Source organism: Sceloporus occidentalis, unplaced genomic scaffold (genome assembly GCF_023333645.1).
Source record: "Sceloporus occidentalis isolate IW3139 unplaced genomic scaffold, rSceOcc1.0.p SCAF_1, whole genome shotgun sequence".
Lineage (NCBI taxonomy): Eukaryota > Metazoa > Chordata > Lepidosauria > Squamata > Phrynosomatidae > Sceloporus > Sceloporus occidentalis.
Window position 1 is genome coordinate 10,176,579 of NW_028316981.1, and position 21,105 is coordinate 10,197,683.

Genomic DNA, 21,105 nt, shown 5'->3' on the forward strand with positions numbered 1-21,105 from the left:
TTTTGCCTACTGAGTACTGAATATTGCAACGCCATTCTAAAGCCCTGTATAGATGATTTAACTGAGAGTTCCTGCATGGCAGGGGGTTGGACTGGATGGCCCTTGTGGTCTCTTCTAACTCTATGATTCTATGATCCTCTGCAATATTGCTACTACTAATACTGTTGTTGTGTGCCCCCAAGTCATTTTTGACTTAAGGTGACCCTAAGGCCAACCTGCCATGGGGTTTTCGTGGCAAGATTTGTCCATAATAATAATAATGACAATATTTATTTTTCTCCCGCTTCTCCAAACAGATCGAAGTGGCTAACAACAAAAGCATCAGTAAAATATAATAACAACTTATCACCGTTGTATCCTGAACCCACCCAAACCCTCCTATCCACAATAAAATACAATTAAATTATTAAACCATTACTAAAACAGTTCTTAAAAAGAGGCCAGAGGCAGTTCAAGCAGTTGTTGAACAACTGATTAAATTAATAAGGGACTGCTGGAGTGTTAATCTGGAAAGGCCTGTCGGAAGAGGGATGTCTCAATTGGCTTTTTAAAAGGAATCATATGCTGGGTCTCTTCTGTCTGGCTATGCCATGGCCATCCTCTGAGGCTGAGAGAGTGGGCTTCATGGCACAGTCAGGATTTGAACCCTGGTCTCCAGAGTCCAGAGCCCTGGTCGAACGTTCAAACCACACACGACTTGTAGTTTTGAATACTGAGTTGCAGTTGTCTGAGTTTTCTGTCTGGGGCTACCATAAGCTAAAAACCCCAGGATTCCATAGGCTGGAAACATGGCAGTTACATTGGCATCAGGCTGGATTAATTTTACAGTGCAGATGCAGCCTTAGAGAGGAAGGGAAAGGAAGGACAGGAGTTTCACCCCATGTGGCTCTGCAAAGGTTAAAACCAGAGAGTTTGTGGCTTCCTAGAAAGGCGTGGGAATATTTTTAGGGGGGAATGGAGGCCAAGGAGGTGGTGCATAATGGTTAGAGGGAGGAGAAAGGGATCCGCCTGTTCCTTCTGCTTCTTCTGCTTCCTCCTTCTCTGATCCTCCAAGCAGGACTTTGGAGCCTCTGGCAAGTGACCCTGCTGGAAAAGGAAAAGGGGAAACAGTGAGTTTCAGGCCCTGAGTTCAAATGTGGGGAGGGATCTGGAAAGATGGAAAGAAAGGGGCAAAAAAAAAAAAAAAATGCCAAGAGGGAGGAAGAGGGGGAGATGATGCCCTTCTGCCATCATCAGCTGTGCAAACAAAGGTGCAAGGTTGCAATGCCATCCTCTGCTGTAATGCTACTACTAATACTGTTGTTTTTGTTGGGTTCCTCCAAGTCATTTTTTCACGGATGGTGACCCTAAGGTCAACCTATCATGCGGTTTTCTTGACAGGTTTCTTCAGAGGGGGGTTGCCACTGAGGCTGAGAGAGTGTGACTTGCTCAAGGTCATCCCAGTGGGCAAGAAGAATGGTGGAAGAGTCCAGCTGGACACCAGATTTCTCTGTTGTTGTTGTTGTTGCTGCTGTGTGCCTTCAAGTCTTTTCCCACTTATGGCAACCCTAAGCTGAACCAATCCTGGCAAATTTCGTCAGAGAGGGGTTTGCCATTGCCATCCTCTGAGGCTGAGAGAGTGTGAGACTTGCCCAAGGTCACCCCAGTGGGCTTCCATGGCTGAGCCAGGATTTGAACCCTGGTCTCCATGAATCATAGTCCAGCACTCAAACCACTACACTCTGGCTCTGGAGTATTACTATTAATAATACTGTTGTTGTTGTTGTGTGCCATCAAGCCGTTGCTGACATACGGTGACCCTACCTTGGGTTTTTCTTGTCAAAATTTGTTCAGAGGCAATTTGGCATTGCGTTCTTCTGAGGCTGAGAGAGTGTGATTCAGCCAAGGTCACGCAGTGGGTTTCATGGCTGAGTGGGGACTCAAACCGTGGTCTCCAGAGTCAGAGTCCAGCACTTAAACCACTATGCCAGGCTAGCTCTCACTAATAATAGTAGTACTACAGTAGTACTATATAGGTAGTACTAGAGCTACGAGAGCCAGTGTAATGCAGCTCAGTATTCAAAACTACAAACCAAACGTGGTGTATACTTGAGCATTGGACTATGACTCTGGAGAGCAGGGTTCGAATCCCAGTTCAGCCATGGAAACCCACTGGATGACCTTGGGCAAATCACACTCTCTCATCCTCAGAGGAGGGCAAGAACAAACCCCCTCTGAAGAAACTTGCCAAGAAAATCCTTTGATAGATTCACCTTCGGGTCGCCATAAGTCCAAAACGACTTGGAAGGCACACAACAACAACAGTACTACTACTACTACTATCATCATCATTATCATCATCATCATCTTTCCAGGTATCAATGACTGGGGTTTTGGACGATCGACGAGTTTTTTATTTTTGGGTTGTGTGTTTTATTTATGCCTTTTCACTTTTGCATTTTTAAAGTGTCATTTTATACTGTTCGAATGAGATTATTTTAACTGTTTTTAAATTTTTACTGTTAAGGTTTTTTTTAACCAATTTTATCTGAGCTGCCTTGAGTCTCACTTTCATATCAAATGAAGAAATAAATATGTCCAGTTTATTTTAAGCATCTAGGAACCAGTGAGGTATCTACAGAGAATGTGGCATTTTCCAAGCCATACCAATTTTTATTTTTTTATTTTGGGTGCATCTACACCTTAGAAATAATGAAATTCAACACCACTTTAATATCTTTGAGTGTTAATAATTTAAGAAATGAATCGCTATGCTATCCATGAAAGGTCATGCTTCCATATAAATCAGTCTTAGCATCTATACTGCAGAACTAATGCAGTTTGACAGCACTTTAACTGCCATGGCTCCATCCTACAGAGTTTTGGGATTTGTAGCTTGGTGAGGCACCAGCAATATTTTCCAGAGAAGGCTAAAAACTGTATAAAACTACAAATCCCAGGATTCCTTAAGATGGAGTGATAAAGGGGTGTAAGACTGTGTGCTTTCTACAGTGTACATGCACTCTTTGTAATGATGCATCTGTGATCCTGTCTATAACCATTTCCTTCAGATGTTTTATCAGCTTGTTTCAAATTGCTCCCAGAAGTCCTCTCTCATCCTGGAACCAGAATTGTTGGGTTTTTCCCCAGAATTTCAGTTTATAGGTTTTCATATTTCATCCTCTTTCCCCACTCTTTGCCTTCAATTCTGCTGGACAAGGAATCATAGAATCATGAGCTTGGAAGGGGTCCCCACTGGATGACCTTAAGCAAGTCACACTCTCTCAGCCTCAGGGGGCTGTTGTTGTCAACTGCCTTCAAGCCAACATTGAGTCATGGTCGCCCTGTACATGAGACACCTCCAAGAACTGTTGTCCTCTATCACTTTGCTCAGGTCTTGTAGGTTTAGGGCCATGGCCTCCCTGACTGAGTCTATCCAGCTCTCTTTCTTCTGTGTTCCACCTTTCTTAGCATTATTGCCTTTTCTGGTGAATCATGTCTTCCCGTGATGTGGCCGAAGTACGACAACCTCAGTTTTGTCATCCTGGCTTTCAGGCAGAGTTCAAGCCTGATCTGTTCTAGGACCCATTTATTTGCCTTTTTCGCTGTTTACAGGATCCTTAGCACTCTTCTTCAGCATCACATCTCAAAAGAATTTATTTTCTGCATATCCGCTTTCTTCATTGTCTAGCTCTCACATCTGTAGATGGTGAGCTGGAATATCATGGTTTGGACAATCCTAACTTTAGGGTCTAGTTCTTTAAAAGCTGCCCTTCACATTCTTGGTCTTCTGATTTCTTGACTGCAGGGCCAAAACACACTGCAGAAATAATCTAGTTTGAGACCACTTTAACTGCCCTGGCTCAATGCTAGGGAATCCTGGGAATTGTACTTTATTGTGACACCAAAACTCTCTGACAGAAAAGTCTAAATGTCTCATAAAACTACAGAATTCCTAGCACTGAGCCAGGACAGTTAAAACAGTTTCAAACTGGATTATATCTGCAGTGTTTTGTCCCAGAAGTCTCCATTCTGATCATGTTTGATTCAACGTATGGGAAACCTTTTGATTGTTCTGATTTCCTTATCATTGAGGATGGATTCATGTAAATCTTCAGCAGTCATTATTTAAACCCCCTCTGAACAAATCTTGCTAAGAATGTGTGATAGGTCTTAGGATCACCATGAGAAGGAACTGACTAGAAGGCACACAACAACAACAACACAAAAAAGAAGAGCTCACTCCTTCCCTAGCAGTCTAGTCCACTGCCCAACAGCTCTTACAAGAACAAAGTTCTTCCTCTTTAGGTAGAATATTTTTTCCCCTTTAGAATGAATCCATTGGTCCCTGTCCTGTTCTCTGGAGCAGCAGAAAACAAGCTTGCTCCATCTTCAACATGACATCCCATCATATATTTAAATTATATCACGTTGTCTCCTAGTTTTCTCTTCTCCAAGCTAAACATCTCCAGTCCTGTACACAAAAGTTCTTCCCTTCTCCTCTTCCTTCCCTTTATTTGCACCACCTTCTCCCCAAAAAAAACTCTCAGTGGAGAACTTTGCATGCCACCTCCTAGTTTTATTTTAATGTTTTCCCTCCCTAGGTAACCATTTGAATGTCTGTGACTGCACTTTTATTGGACTCAGAGGGAGGGGGGGGAATTGGTTGCACAGCTGGTCCAAAACTTTTTGCTGCCTCAAATAGTGGCAAACAGTGCCCCTTCCAACAAATCTCCTAAAGTCACCTCTCTCCTCATTCCTGGAAGCAAAAATGACATAAAAACATTGACCAGCTGCGGGGCTCTAGGGTTTCCATGTGCATCTAAACTGTAGAAATGATGCAATTTGATATCACTTTAAGTGTTGTTGCTCCATCCTATGGAATCCCGGGATTTGTAGTTTTACGCCTTTCGCCTTCTCTGCCCAAGAGTGCTAGTGCCTCTCCAAACTACAAATCCTAGGATTCTGTAGGATGGAGCCACAGCAGTTAAAGTGGTGTCAAGTGACATTATTTCTACAGTGTAAGCAAACCTTCAGTTGTTGTTTTTGTGTGCCTTCAATTCATTTCCAACTTACGGCAACCCTATCATGGAGTTTTCTGGGCAAATTTCTTTGTAGAGGATTTCCTATTGCTTTCTCCTGAGGCTGAGAGAGTGTGATTTGCCCAAGGTCACCTAGTGGGTTTCCATGGTTGAGCCAGGAATAGCCCAAAGGCTCAAACTACTATACCTAACTCAGACACAGGGTTTTTTCTCAGTCCTGCTGGGACACACTATGGGTCAAACTGGGGAACTTCCTTCTGTGTGGAAAAGAGAAGTTACTTCTACCATGAATTCTGCTACTTCTTCAAAAGAGGGAAATTTGGCACAAAAGAGATCCTCATCCGTTGTTGTGCTATGACCCACTTTGAACCCTCTCTTGCAAGTGGTATTGGGCTGAGAAGGGGCAAGCAAAAACGGGTTTATTCAAGGAGACTTTTAATACATAATCATCATGGGCTGGCTTTTATATGGAATGTGTATTGTAGTTTTTAATGTTTGCAGTTTTATACTTACTTTTTATTTGATGTTCTTAGTTGTTTTGATTGTGGAGTCTTTTAGAATGTTCTTGTTTGTGAGCCATTTTGGGTCCCTTTTTGGGAGGAAGGCAGCATAAAAATTAAATAATAATTTTTTAAAATGAAATAACATAACATAACAATTTGCTGCCCTTTCATGACAACCCGGATCTTCTCCTTAAGGCAGTTGCCTCACTCTTCCAAGTTTAAAAATGCTGTGTGTGTGTACACATACAAATAAGCAAATAACTCACAATTCGAAAAGGATCACAAAAGAAAACATTCTAAAAGTACCCTATAATAAAAATAATTAAAAACATAAAATAAAAACAGTATAAAATTGCAAACATTAAAAACTACATATAACATATAACAAACACCCCATATAAAAGCCATGCTTTAGTTTGGGGCCACAAGCGGCCATGGGAAGCGCTTTCTCCAGCGTTTTCTATCTCCTAGTAGAGCTGGCCTTGATTTTCTGCCTTGTCACTTTTCTTGACTGTTGAGCGCTCCTTAGATTCACACCCGTCTGGGTCCATCTGGCATGATATTGCCTGTTCTGACAAAGGGATGCATTCTAGGATTTCAGGGGCATTCTGGGAAGTGAACCTGAGACCTTTTGGCATGCCCAAAGCAACTGTTTTACCACTGAGTTCATCCCCAAACAACTGGTAGTAAAGGAAAATTGCTTGATGCTGAATTAGATATCATGGTCTGTGTGCTTCTGTATTGTCTCTGGTGTCATCCATTCCTAATGTCGTGCCTTCTAGATGGCTTGGACTACAGTTCCCATCATCCTTAGCTAGCTTGGATGGGGGAAATAGGGATTGTTTTTATTTTTAAAAAAATTCAATTGCCTTTAGTGAGCTTAAAGGAAACTATGACTTTCCAAGAGCCAGCATTGCATAGTGGTTTGAGTGTTTAACTACAACTCTGAAGACCAGGGTTCAATTCCCTGCTTGGTCATGAAACTCACTGGGCAACCTTGGGCAAGTCACACGCTCTGTTTATCCTCATGACAACAACATTCTTATGAAGTAGCCCAGACTGAGAGGTCATGGGAGGCCTGAGTTCATTGATAACTATATGGCTCAGTGGGCAACCTAGAACTTTGATTTCCCAGGTTCTTACTATCAGCTTCAGCTTTTTTGTCAGCTGTGTTCCTTCGGGGAACTGGAGGATCTAAAGATTGTAGCATGCATGTTAGGTAAGCTACTTCTGTACAGTTTGAGTATCCCTTATCTGTGTTAAAATGCTTTTGATGTTTATGTTGCGCAGCACATGAGGCAACACATCAACGTTTGGCACCAGTTTTTCCACCTTTGTGACTGTAGTCAGCAGCTTGTGAGCTGGAGAAACACCTGTCACTTTCTCAATGAGCAAAGAGACACTGTAATCTTCTCTCAGATGAGGCTTTTATTCATAGAAGATGTTCCACTGTGTACAACACTATATACATTGACACCATCCACCATCCACACTAGTAACAACCCACTCTGAGGCACCAACTGTCTCACTCTCCCTCAGTGACAGTGGAATGAACATTCTAATGATGCACTGTTTGAATGCTGACACTCATAACTGCCACCAGAGCTGTAAATAACTTGCACAACAGCTCCCCCTAGTGGCCACATCCATGTCATTTCCTCAGACCTGTTTCAACAGGGTCCTGACAATCTGCAATTCTGAAATCAGGAATATTCCAAAATCCAAAATTGTGGGTGGCCGAGATAGGGACACTTTTACTTTCTGATGGTGCAGTGTACACAAACTTTGTTTCATGCACAAAATTATCTTAAAATATTATGTATAAAATTACCTTCAGGCTATGTGTATTAGGTATATCTGTTGTTGTTTCTCCCTTCAAGTAAAAAGGCAAACCTATCATGGCGATCCTTATTGAAATTTTGTTGTTGCTGTTGCGTGTCTTCAAGCTATTTCTGAGAGTAGACCCAAACCATGTAGGGCTTTAAAAGGAACAAGCAACACTGTGCCTCTTGCCCACTAATGATTTGGCGGCCAGTGGAGTGATTTTAATAATTAAAATATTACAGGTAAAGGTAAAGGGAGTCCCTTGACATTTATGTCTAGTTGTAAGTGACTCTAGGGGGCAGTGTTCATATCCATTACTAAGCCGAAGAGCCACTGTCCAAAGACTACTCCGGTGATCATGAATGCTGTTACCTTCCCACTGAGAAGTGGTACCTATTTATCTACTTGCATTTGCATGCTTTCGAATTGCTAGGTTGGCAAAAGCTGGGACTAGTGAAAGGAGTATACCCCATCATGCAGCATTCAGGCCTCGAACTGCCAACCTTCCTATCTTTGGATCATCAGAATTGGCGTCTAAGCCACCGGATCCCATGTAATATATTAAAATATTACCATTATTAAAATCACTCCACTGGCTGCCAAATTGTTTCTGATCAAGATGTTGGTTGTTCCTTTTAAAACCGTACATGGTTTGGGTCCGATCTACCAACAGGATCACATTCTGCCATATAATCTGTTCCATACACTTAGGTCCTTTGGGAAACGTCTCTGTCAATCAGTTAAAACCAGGCTGACAATTGTTATCCAGAGGACATATTTTCTTTAGCTACCCCTAAATTGTGGAATGACCTGCTGGAAGAGATTTGTAAGTTGGATATCTTGTCCATATTTAAAACCGGTCTCTTCCAGTAGGCCTATCCAGATAATTTTTAGTAAAGACCAGTCTCTTGCAGTTGATTGATTTTAATATGTATTGGTTTTATAATAGTGTATGGTCTTTTACCTGATGCTATGTAGTCATTTGTTGTTCCATGCTTCTATCCAGAGGGAGAGGTGGGTACTTTCAAGAAGCAACACAGAGTGCGGAACCTATTTTGGGGGCACAGGGACTAAAATCTGGAAGGATTCTCCACTCTGCAGATGTGGACTTTCATTTTCTTTTAAATTTTCTTTTTGTTGTGTGTCGCCTTGAGACCCTATATTGGGAGAAAGGCAGGACATAAGATAATAATAATAATAATAATAATAATAATAATAATAATAATAATGTGGTCCCTCCACATTCGCTAGGGTTAGGCCCACAACAAACTCCAACTACCAGAATTCCATAGCCTTGAGTCAAGGCAATTAAAGCGGTGCCAAACCTGGATATTCCTCCAGCGTGGATGCATCCAAAGTTGACAGTTGACAGTTCCAAGCGAGGGATTACATTACTACAGTATTTTGTTGTTATTGTTGTACTTCTTTTCAACCAGATGTCTTACCAGATTGCTACGCAAGTGTACTGAATTGAAGCCAAAAGCAAAGCAAGGCGCATGGGGTGACAGAGAAAACTAAACTGGAACTTTGACTCCCATGAGCCACAGTTAATAGGCTAATTGTAAGGGAACATGGGATCTGTCAGCCACAACATTTTGGAGGCTCCCCTTCCTTTCATGAATCCTGCTTCTTTTATCTCATTTTTACATTATTATTTTTTACCGTTTTACATTATTTTACAGATAATGCTGCCACACTGCAGTATTGACAGGGCTCTAACTTATGGGATTCTGGGATTTGTAGTTTGCTGTGGCACCAGAGCACTCTGACAGAGAAGGCTAAATGTCTCACAAAACTACAAATCCCAGGATTCCACAGCATTGAGCCATGGCAGTTAAAGCAGTGTCGAACTGCATTGTTTCTGCAGTGTAGATGTAGCCAAAGTGTATTTTGCTTACAATAATTCTTCCAATAGATGGTTTGGGTTAGGGAAATCATTAGGTCCTTTACCTCAGGCAACAAATAATATTGGACAGGATTGGGTGGTTTGGTTGGTTCAGGTTTGGTTGGATTGAAATAAAAATAGTTTTAGAAATGGAATATGTGAGGACTTTTTAAATATACATGTTTTACTTGACTGTATCCCTGTTTCTTCCTGAAGGACACATCTTATGTGAGCAGTGGCCTGTTACCATCTTTTATATAACCAAGAGACTCTGAAACATCTTTTCCTCGTTCCAGTCACTCTCCCAAAACTGTCCAAAGTTTGATGGTTGAGCGTTTCTATCATGAACGCAGAAAGCGGCCAGAGTCATGAAAAGAGGGTGAGCCGGTTGAGCTGAGCCAGAGGACAAAATGGCTGCTGAACAACAGAAAGTGGGCGTTTTGGCTTGCCACCAGTACAACATTGCGTCGACAAAGGGAGTGAAAAGTGAAGAGCCGGAGACCAGAGACCCTGTGCTCTTGGAGGGTCTGAAATTATCCAGAAAGACGCCTTACCTTGGCCATGTGGAAACCATTGGCGAACGCCTGAGCTGGGCGGTGGCGAAGCAAGCCGAATGTGAGCTGGACAACGGCTTGTTGTCCCAATGCTGGGAAGGCCAGTGGCAAGACTTCCTCAAGACTGTGCAGCCTCCTTTTTCGGGGTGGAATAACCCACAACTTCCGAGGACCCCTCTCCTGGCTCCTTCCGAATGTTCGCCCAGCGTTTACCGTGAGCCCATGCAAGAGGCGGCGAGCGGACTCCTGTTGGGCCTGCGAGAAAACTCCCTCAAGGGCAATCTCAGCACAGATTGTGGAGCAAAGGCAAACTACAAAGAGGTGAAGCGAGAAGCCCTGACGGAAGAGGACCTCACCGCTGAGGAGCACCGGCAGCACTTTCGGTGGTTCTGCTACCAAGAGGGCGAAGGACCCCGGGAGATTTGCACCCAGCTCCGGGAACTCTGTCTCAAGTGGCTGAGGCCAGAGCTCAACCCAAAGGAACAGATTGTGGAGCTGATTGTCCTGGAACAATTCCTGGCCATCTTGCCAGAGGAAATCCAAAGCTGGGTCGGAGAAGCAGGTCCCGAGACCTGCACCGAAGCAGTGGCCCTAGTGGAAGAATTCCTGCTGCGGCAGCAAGAGGCAGAGAGGTGGAAGCAGGAGGTGAGGGCATGTTCCTGGCCTTGGAGAAAATCTAAAGTGCTGCCTTTGCTCTGAACAGGCTTTCTGGCAAGGCTGCTCTTGCTTGGAATGGGCAACTTGTTTCCCCCCTGATTCACAGGTTCTGAGCAAGCAGTTGCTTTCCCTGAGCAAATACAGTGGGCCCTTGGTATCCACTGGGGTTTGGTTCCTGGACCCCATGGATACCAAAATCCATGGATATTCAAGTCCCATTAAATACAATGGATAGTAAAATAGTATCCCTTATATAAAATGGCAAAATCGAGGTTTTTCCTTTTTGTAATTTACATATTTTTTGGAATATTTTCAAGCCATGGATGCTTGAATCCGTCTATAAAGAATCCATAGATATGGAAGGTCTGTCTGTACATAAGTGTGTGGATGGGTGGTGGGGAGTGTTTTGCAGGGCTCTGTGTGATATTTTCAATGGTATTTTTTTTAATTTATAAAATATTTATATCCCGCCCTGTATCTGATGATCTCAGGGCAGCGTACAATAAAATCAATTCAAAATAATAATAATAATAATAATAATAATAATTATATAATTAAATCATTTACCAGTTTAAAAAACAAAATTTAAAACTGGTTAATAATAATAATAATAATAATAATAATAATAATAACAACACCTTTACCTCACTTTTCTGTTGCCAAACAATCAATGTGGCTTACATCTAAAAATCAATCTAATAAACAATACACTATACATATAATATCCCCGTCCCCTCTAAAAAGAATTGAACATATTACAATTAAAAAATTATCAACTAACATAAACCAGTAATAATCAAATAATCAAATGAGCTGAATGATATACAATAAATGATGGGAAGGGAATTCATTTTTGGCTGAGTGCTTCTATTCAGGAAAAGCCTGCTGGAAGAGATCCGTCTTGAAAGCTTTTTTAAAGTTGTCTAAGCTAGTATTTGACGGATCTCCTCTGGCAGGGCGTTCCACAGTCTGGAACAATTTAAAACAGTGGAATCATAGCACACATACAATTTGGATAAAATCACTTACGCCAAGAAAGCTTGAAAAAAAAAGCCAGGTTTTGACTTTGCACTGAAATGATTCCAACATTGCTGCCAACTGGGCTTTTGGAAGGAGGGAGCTGGGGAGGCCACCATGTCCTCCCACAATGTATTTTCCCTACTGGTGGGAAACAGAGGGGAGCACCTGCATTAAACCTGCAGGTATAGAGGGGGAGAAGTGATCTCCTCACATATTGAGGTCCCAAGCCATTTAGGAAACCTTTTAGAGCTTTAATATGGCTGTAATATTCCTTAATCTGAAATCCTGGTTTTCAGAATCCTAGTGGATTCTAGAAGCAGAACTCATTTTATCTAATGCTAAGATGAACAAAAAAAATCCTAAAAGTGGGATGAAAGGGTGTATACAAAAACAGCATGTCTCTGGACACAGAGTGTGCTTCATGTTCTGGGAGGGGAACTAAGAAAACATGGATATGGGGAAGAAAAATACACTTGTCCCTCCACATTCGCTGGGGTTAGGGGTACACAACCCCCATGAATGTGGGGAAAATGCAAATAACAAAAATATGTTTTTACCAGAGAGAACACCCCTCTAGGAATCTCTAGGTCCTCCAGTGCAATTCTGTGGACAACATCTGCCAGACATTGACTATAAAGTTGCGCTGAAGGAGCTAAAAATGCCTTGCGGAGTGTTCTCTCTAGGAAACCTTAGGGCCTTCAGTACGACTTTTGGTTAAAGTTGACCGCAGAATTGCACTGGAGGACCTAGATATTCCTAGAGAGAGTATATTAATAAAATCCGTGAATAATCAAATCTCCAAAAGTCTGAGCCACAAATGTGGAAGGACAAGTGTACATTCTATTCCTCAAGAGGACACAGCTGGCTAATTCAAATACACTCTGCAGTTCAACACTGTCCCTTTCTCTTCCATCTTCTTGGCTTCTCACCTTTCAGGTACTGGGGGAATTCGAGGAAGTGGCCATGAGTTTCTCACGAGAAGATGATGTTGGCGAGAGACAGCCTTCCCAAGAGATCAAGAGGGAGAGAGTCAGGATTCTAGGTAAGAACATTTACAATACTGGAGTGAACTTGGTCAGTAGTGGCTGGTGTCCTTCATGCCAGTGGAAATAGTGAATTCGTTCTGGGCGTTAGCTAAAAATGTAAAGGCGCTATCCAGGGTGTCAAACCCTTTCCCCCAAAAGGTAAGCGTACCTTTAAAGTTTAAGCTAAATCCCAGAGTGGATTCACTGCCTTATTAACATGATAGCAACTGACTTGATTTTGGAGGCCTACAAACAGAAAATATAGAACAACAGAGTACCTCAGTAGCCATGCAGGTCAGTATTTGTAAAAGATACTTTCTGAACTACAACTTCCAACATCCTTAGCCAGCTTGGCCAGTGACCATAGAAGATGGAAGCAGAAAGTGTTCTGGGAGTTGTAGTTTAAAACTTCAAAATCATTTCTCCTTCTCTACACAAAGAAATGATAAAAAAAGGATAGGAAACAACAATCTAATAATAATAATAATAATCTATATTTACAATAAACGTTCATTCGTTCTGAAGAGAAGAAAATGGCTTCACAGTCTCTGTATATATTAGTAAATATCATTAGATTATCGTAAAAGATAATATGTGTTATCAAACCAGGTTTGATTTTTCACAACCCTGTGACTCCCAAGAAACTGTTCACAGCAGCCCACTTCAGGTCTTGCAAACTCAGAATCATGGCTTCCTGCCTTGTCTGAATCATCCCACCTGTAATAATGTGGTCTTCCTTTTTTCTTGTTGGCTTCCACTGTATTGAGCATGATTTTTTTTTCTGGCCCAGGGTCTGAGATCATCAGACAGGGCCTTTTCTCTGTCCCACCAACATCACAAGTACAATTGGTGAGGGCATAAGAGATGGCCTCCTTGGTGGCTGGCCCTGGACTCTATAACTCCCCCTCCTTGTTGTCTTTTCATCAGCAGATTTTTATTTAACCGGCTTTTAATACAAAAAGCTTTTAAAGAAAGGGGTGCTGTATTGTTTCAAATGCAACTGTTTTTTAAAAAAATAGCTTTTATCTTTTTTTAATTGCATTTTATTTTTTTCAGTGTAGATCTGACTTGTTTTAATACTATGGTTAGTTCAATTGCATTTTAATGATCACTTTTTGTAGGCCACCTTAAATCCCATTTTGGGAGAAAGGTGGGATAGATAACTAATAAATAAATTAAAAAAATATGTTTCACTCTATTGTTCTTTTAGAATGGTAAGCGGCTTTGAGTCCCAGTTTTGGGAGAAAGTCAGGATGATGATGATGATGATGATGATGATGATGATGATGATGATGATGATGCCTGTCCAACTTTTTAAAAATATATAATATACAGGTTGAGTCTCCTTTATGGAATTCCCAAATAAGCCAAAATTCAAAATTTTCCACAAGGCCTTTCCAAAGCATGAAGAGCAGAGACGTAACTAATCCAGCTTTTTTGTGAGAGAGTGTGCCATAGCATGGGAGTAGCAACCAAGAAGGCCTTCTCATGTGTCCTTATTAGGTGTGCCTGTGATCGTTGTGAGAATATTATTTATCTTTTTAGGGTTATTAAAACCTAACATTGGTTGTTTATGTATTTTTCCTTAGGGACTTAAATGTACATTAAACATACAGAAAAAGGATACTAGATTGGAGCTAGACTTGGTTATATCATGAGTAGGACCACTGACGTTTATGGGCTTTACGTTAGCCGTGATTTAACACAAGCCCTGTTGATTTCATTGTGTTTTCTGCAACAGTAGATCTGATGTTTTCCTTATTTTCATTTCTAAAAAGGTTATCCTTTTTTATCCTTGCAGATGATGGATGGGAAAGTGAGGGTGAAGGAGAATCATTTGAACCACCGTTGGAAAGAATCGAGCCTCAAGACCCTGAAGAAAATTTTGAGGATCAAGATAGGCCAAGCTGGGAGCAGAGAATACAAATAGACAAGAGGGGTAAATCCATTATTTGCCAAAATGGTGACTTGGATGATACTGAGCTCCAGCAAAGAATGTATGCAGGAAAACGAAGGCACATGTGCAATATCTGTGGGAAAGCGTTTACTCAAAAATCAAATCTCAACAGGCATCAGAGAACCCACATAGGAGGGAAAAAATTTCATTGCTTTATATGTGGGAAAAGCTTTAATTGGGAAACAAGCTTTATTAGGCATCAGAGATTCCATACGGGTGAAAAGCCTTATCCATGCTTAGACTGTGGGAAGAGCTTTAGTCGGAGTGCAAACCTTATCATTCATCAGAGAATTCACACAGGGGAGAAACCACATCAGTGTTTAGACTGTGGGCAAAGCTTTAGTCAGATCTCCAACCTTGTGAGACATCACAGAGTCCACACGGGAGAGAAGCCTTATAAATGCACAGAATGTGAAAAAAGCTTTACTCAAAAGTCAAATCTTATCAAACATCAAAGTGTCCACTCAAGTGACAAACCCAACAGGCACTTGGCTTACGGGGAAAGACTCAATCAGAGGTCAAACTACAATAGATTTGAGACAATTCCCTTTGGTGAAAACCCATGTAAATGCTTCAAGTGTGGGAAAATCTTTTCCAGAAGAGGAAACCTCCTTCGACACCAGAGCATTCACACAAAAGATAAGCCACATAAGTGTACAGAATGCGGGAAACGTTTCAACCAGAGAACAAATCTCAATGCTCATCAGAGAATCCACACTGGAGAGAAACCTTACAGATGTCCAGACTGTGGAAAAACTTTCAGATGGAGGGCACATCTCATCATTCACAAGAGGTTGCACACTGGAGAAAAACCACACAAGTGTGCAGACTGTGGACAGAGCTTCAGTCAGAGATCCAACCTTGTGAGACATCTCCGAATCCACACTGGAGAGAAGCCATATAAATGCTCAGACTGTGAGAAGAGCTTTGGTCAGAAATCAAACCTCATTAAGCATCAGAGGATTCACACAGGAGAGAATGCGTTGGATATGAGTCTGAATGGTATTAGATATAAAAGAATTATTATAGGAGGTGACACGTATAAATGCTTCCGTTGTGGGAAAATATTTTCTCGGAGAGGGAACCTTCTTAGACATCAGAGTATTCACACCAGAGAGAAACCACACAAATGCTCTGACTGTGGAAAAAGGTTCAACCAGAGAACTAACCTCATCAGTCATCAGAGGATTCACACAGGTGAGAAACCTTTTCAATGTTTGGAATGTGGAAAGAGCTTTCGACAGAGCCCACATCTTATTAAACATCAGAAAGTGCATACAGAAGAGAAGACATCATATAGCATTTTGGATTATGGAGAAAATTTCAGTCAAGATTCAAACTGTGGTAGGCATGAGAGAATCCACAAGGGAGGAAATCCATACCAATGCCTTATATGTGGGAAAATCTTCAATTGGCAATCAAATTTTATCAGACATCAGAAAATCCATGCTAGTGAAGAGCCCCTTAATTGCTCTGAATGTGGGAAACAATTCAATAGGAGAAGAAGCCTAATTGCCCATCAGAGAATCCACATGAGAGAGAAGCCTTACAAGTGTACAGACTGCGGGCAGAGCTTCACATGGGAAGCACACCTGGTTATCCATCAAAGAATCCACACAGGAGAGAAGCCTCATATATGCACAGAATGTGGGCAGAGCTTCAGCCAGAGGTCCAACCTTATCCGACATCAGAGAATCCACACAGGCGAGAAGCCTTACAAATGCTCAGATTGTGGTCAGAGTTTCAGTCAAAGAACACACCTTGTTGTACATGAAAGGATCCACACAGGGGAGAAACCGCATAAGTGTTTGGAGTGTGGGCAAGGCTTCAGTCAACGGGCACATCTTATTGTGCATCAGAGAATCCACACAGGAGAAAAGCCACATAGATGCATGGACTGTGGGCAAGGTTTCTGTCAAAGGTCTAATCTAATCAGACATCAGAGGACCCACGCCTGTGAGAAGATGGAACAGAGATTCTGATGTTTCAGGAAAGCATATGCTGTCTCAATCAGCCAAAGATAGATGAGGAAAAGAATTATGACTGTTTGGATTGCAGGGAAAACTTGGACTACTCTTGGTGAAAGAATCCTACAAGCATGGGACCAAAACCATTCACCTGTAACTAGTTACATTTGGAGGGGACAAGGTTATACTGTAATTACATTTGAAAAGTAACATAATAAGTAGGAGTGAAGTTACTTTACGGTTATACTGACTTTTAAATTTTAAGGAGCATTTTAAGAGGAATTGTTTAAATCTTTATGGCATTCTCTTTAGGATTTTTCTGTTTTTCAAAAAAGGCAACAAAAAGTAATAGCCAACGTCAGTTTGAGTTACTTTTCCAATATTGTCATGAAAAGGGATAATAGGTTACATGAAAGTAATGGGGACCAAGTTACTTTTAAAAAGGAACTTTCCAAGCACTGAGGGAGACCTTTGTGAAAAATAGTCTCATTTGGCACCCACTCTGTCAGTGGAGGAGAAAAAACAGGAGACCAAAAGCTGTGAAACTGGAGGGAGACCCTAATGTTTTCATGGCACTTAGCTGTTCCCCTTTTTTCAGTGAAAGCTGGTGCCTTCCATGCCAGTGTGACAGTGAATCCATGGACTTTAATGAAGCTGTCTAAGGCAGGGGGTTCCAACCTGTGCTCCAAGGAGCCCTTAGGACTCCATGTGCACTTCTCCGGTGCTCCGTGGCTGCTGCAGGAAAATGAAAGAAATAAAAATTGAATGAAATTTAAAAAATAAGAATATATTCTTATATATAGTGCTAAACACCATTGTAAGACATAGGGTAGGCCTCTTAGGGGCTGTGCCAGAGAAATAAGGGCTCTGCGAGGCAAAAAGGTTGGGAACCTCTGGTCTAAGGGATCAGTGCAGCACCATGGATAGCACCTTTAAAATTAAAAACCTTAAAACCCAGAACAGATTCACTGTCACCACATTAGTGGAAGACACCAGCAGCCCCTGTCCCTCTCCCAGGGCATGCCAATTCCCCCTTTCCTTAGCAACCCTTTTTGACATAGACTTGGGGTAGGTGGAATATATCCAGCACCATTTAGATATTGTGTGCTGACGCATACCTTACGTAATCTCATGCGTGCTCATCAATTTGCATTCTCCACAATTTGGCTATTTCCATTGCCCCCCCCCCCCCCCTCTGTCTTCCTGTTTTCCATTTCTTGAACTGACTCTTTATTCTGCTGGCACAGCCAGCAAAGCCTAAAATCTCCCATCTTCTTCCTCCTCTGGCTTCATCTTCCATCTTGCTTGCTTCCAAAATTTGGGAAGGCCCAGCCATTTCCCATCCAGTTCTGTTTCCTTCTGTCTCCACTGTCGAATGCTTTCTTTCTTAGGGTTTGTCTTCACTGGGCAGAAATCTCCAGGCTTCCCCCAGAGTATTCTGGCACCGAATCCACCCATTACCTTTGCTCTCTCTGCTGTGGTGGCAGCGGCTGCCTTCCCAAATGATCCCTTTTTGTTGCTTCCTGGCACTGCTGCTGAGGTCACAGTGAGGTGCCCAGCCATGGTTTCAAAGCTGGGCACCTCATTTTCAGCTTAGAGTGACTCATGCCCACAGTGTTGGCACCGGGCAGCTCAAAGGGAGTACATGGGAAGGCAGCCCCTTATCCTTGCTGCGGAGAAATCTGGTAACTGAGGGGAAGGTAAGTTTTTACCACAGCAAAAGGCACGTTTTTAAAATGTGGGTTATAGGGAGGAATTTGGTGAGGATGTTGTGAGAATAGTCTGCACCCGATTTGGGATTTTAGCAGTGAGACCAGCGGTAATTCAAACTAAATATCCCATGTAGACAAGGCCTTTCACTGAATAGTCCCTTTCTAGATCTGGGAAAAGTTACTTTTGTTGGATTACACTCCAAAATTCTTGGCTGGGGCTGTCATCCAGCAACAGTAGCTTTTCCCAGCTCTCTCTCTTTCCATTTTCCCCTTCCTACCTCCTCTCTGCCCCCCTCCAATGTGTCCTTTTACTAGACTGAAAGCCTGTGGGCAGGGGACTCTCGTTTCACCATTGTAACACAGCATCTAACACATAATACCAATAAATGAATCATAAACACCTAAAAGGCTTTTCAACTACAGTGGACTGGATTGAGTGCTTCTGGTTGGACTATAGCTGGTTTGGGAGCAGCTGTATTAATCCTGGATATATAAGACTATGCTGCTTGGGGCCTATTGGGAGTTGGAGTTCAACACTCTGGGGGGGCTGCAGATTTGCCACCTTGAACCTGCGGTTGAAGCATTAAACAAGCTTGTATTTCAAATATATGTTTGCCACTGAAAACAACAATATGTAATATAGGACAATGTTCTCTTCCTGAAATGAATAATGTGACATTTTCATTCTGTCTTTTGTTCTGCTTTGCCTGGGGGGAGCCAGTCTTTAATCATGAGGAGGGGAAGCAAATCCTTTTTTCAAAATTCAGTTTCTTTTACCTAATGCTGAGGTGGACCTTTATGAAAGGGATCTAGGAGTCCAAGTAGGCCATAAGTTGAACATGAGTCAACAGTGCGATGCGGCAGCTAAAAAGGCCAATGTGATTTTAGGCTGCATCTATAGAAGTATAGCATCTAGATCTAGGGAAGTAATAGTGCCACTCTATTCTGCTCGGGTCAGGCCCCACCTGGAATATTGTGTCCAGTTCTGAACGCCACAATTCAAAAAGGATATGGAGAAACTGGAGCGTGTCCAAAGGAGGGCGACTAAAATGGTGAAGGGTCTAGAAACCCTGCCCTATGAGGAACGTCTTAGGGATCTGAGGATGTTTAGCCTGGAGAAGAGAAGGTTAAGAGGTGATATGATAGCCCTGTTTAAATATTTTAAGGGGTGTCATATTGAGGAGGGAGCAAACTTGTTTTCTGCTGCTCCAGAGAATAGGACCTGGAACAGTGGATTCAAACTAAAGCAATAAAAAGCCCACCTAAACATTAGGAGGAACTCCCTGACAGTAAGAGTTCTTTGACAGTGGAAGACAATCCCTTGTAGAGTTGTGGAGTCTCCTTCCTTAGAGGTCTTTAAGCACAGGCTGGATGGCCACCTTCAAAGGAGGTGCTTTTGTAGCCAAGGGTCCGTTTAGGGGAATTTTATTATTATTGTTATTAGCTCAAATATTGCAAGAGGAGAGCCTGCTACGATGGCCCTTGCAGAATCATCTCCCGATATGTATACGGAGTAGACCAGGGGATTCCAATAAATGGAGCTGAGACAGACTTCTAGAATTAATAACCAATTTATTTATAAGGGAAAAAACACATACGATTCACTAGCATACACACACACATACAAGGCTCAGGAAAAGCATAGGTTAGCATGGAATAGGATTTTAGGCATCACTGGGGTGATACGTACCAGAATGTGGACCCCCTCCAGGAACCCAAATGAAATATGCTGATGGCATGAGGCTCAGCCATGGAATGACTGGCCAGGAGCCAGGAGCCAGGAGCCAGGAGCCAGGTCAGGGTTCAAAGGGACAGAGCTTCCCCCTGAAATCCAGACTGGCCCCGTGAACAGGCAAATCTGATGATATTTATAGGCAAAATCTTGCTTCTGGCAAAGGTGCTTGATGGTGAGAACAAAGGTGTTTAATTACTTTCTTTTCACCTGGATGTCCCTGTCTGATTGTCTTAGTGGTCTTAAGCTGCTCGGATAACAGACCTGGGGAGGGGGCAAGAGCCTCAGGGAAGGCAAACATTTGCTCTTCCTGGTCCTATGATAATCCTCTTATGTGACTCTCTAGATATGATGATGTGGGTGCCCCTCAGGGGTGTATGTACATGTCCTCATGCCTTGCTGGCAATGGTGGACAGGCTGTTAGAGTTCATCTAGGGGTCATTAAGGGCTGTCATTTATACCAAAATTTATATGGAGCAGCATGGGTAACACTTTGACTGTGAGTTCCTGCATGGCAGGGGATTGGACGATGGCCCTTGCAGTCTCTTCCAACTCTATGATTTTATGATTCTTGCCCTGTCTAGTCTTACTGGTTTTTTTTTTTTTTTTTTTAGTTTCTACATATATCTGGAAAAAAGGGTCTACTTCAGAGGGATAGGAGAGGTTAGAAGGCCATCTGGCAGGGTAATTTTTGTGGCGGATTTCTTAGGCAGGATCTGCACTGCAGAAATAACGCAATTTAACACTGCTTTAGCTGCCGTGGCTCCATGCTACGGAATCCTGGGATTTGTAGTTTGTTGTGGCACCAGAGCTCTCTGAGAGAGAAGGCTGCATATCTCACAAAACTATAACTCTCAAGATTCTGTAGCATTGAGCCGTGGCAGTTAAAGCAGCTGCATTATTTCTGCAGTGCAGATACAGCCCTGAATTAGTTGTGGGAGTTGGACTAAATGACCTTCATCATTCCTTCCAACCAGAGATATGGTAAAGTTAGTAGGAAAAAAAGGTGAATGTATTTAGGTAATTTTTTAAAAATCTGAATTAACTGCTTTTATATTATAAGGAGAAATGTTAACTTATTAACTATTGAAATCGCTAGGAAGCTTTAAAAAAAAGTACCACCTGGAGTTTCACTCTTCCACTTTTTCTTCCCTCTATTTTGAACATGGGAGAGAAGACAGATGTTGCATGAATTTCTGAAAAAACCCTTACCTCACCCCAAATTTTTCTCTGGCTTCCCCTTTCTTC

At 42.2% G+C, this 21,105-nt stretch overlaps 2 protein-coding genes across 7 annotated transcripts in view; one reads left to right on the plus strand and one right to left on the minus strand.

Moving 5' to 3' along the window:
- LOC149320679 (uncharacterized) overlaps nt 1-5,657 on the minus strand; it is a 20,212-nt gene extending 14,555 nt beyond the window's left edge. The window contains exon 1 of the mRNA XM_089504719.1: nt 5,535-5,657. The gene's annotated coding sequence lies outside the window, so the exon portion shown is untranslated. The remainder of the gene's footprint in view (nt 1-5,534) is intronic.
- On the plus strand, nt 956-18,796 carry LOC149320680 (uncharacterized). Of its 6 annotated transcripts, none has more exons than XM_089503108.1 (4): nt 956-1,109; nt 9,450-10,432; nt 12,401-12,506; nt 14,291-18,796. In XM_089503108.1, exons 2-4 carry the CDS (start codon nt 9,644-9,646, stop codon nt 16,426-16,428), a joined length of 3,033 nt encoding a protein of 1,010 aa, XP_089359234.1. In that variant the 5' UTR covers nt 956-1,109; nt 9,450-9,643; the 3' UTR covers nt 16,429-18,796. The 6 variants fall into 6 exon arrangements, with proteins under 6 accessions (XP_089359234.1, XP_089359235.1, XP_089359233.1 ...); XM_089503109.1 differs by lacking the exon at nt 956-1,109 and adding an exon at nt 6,621-6,743; XM_089503107.1 differs by lacking the exon at nt 956-1,109 and adding an exon at nt 7,146-7,375.
- The last annotated feature ends 2,309 nt before the right edge of the window (nt 18,797-21,105 follow it).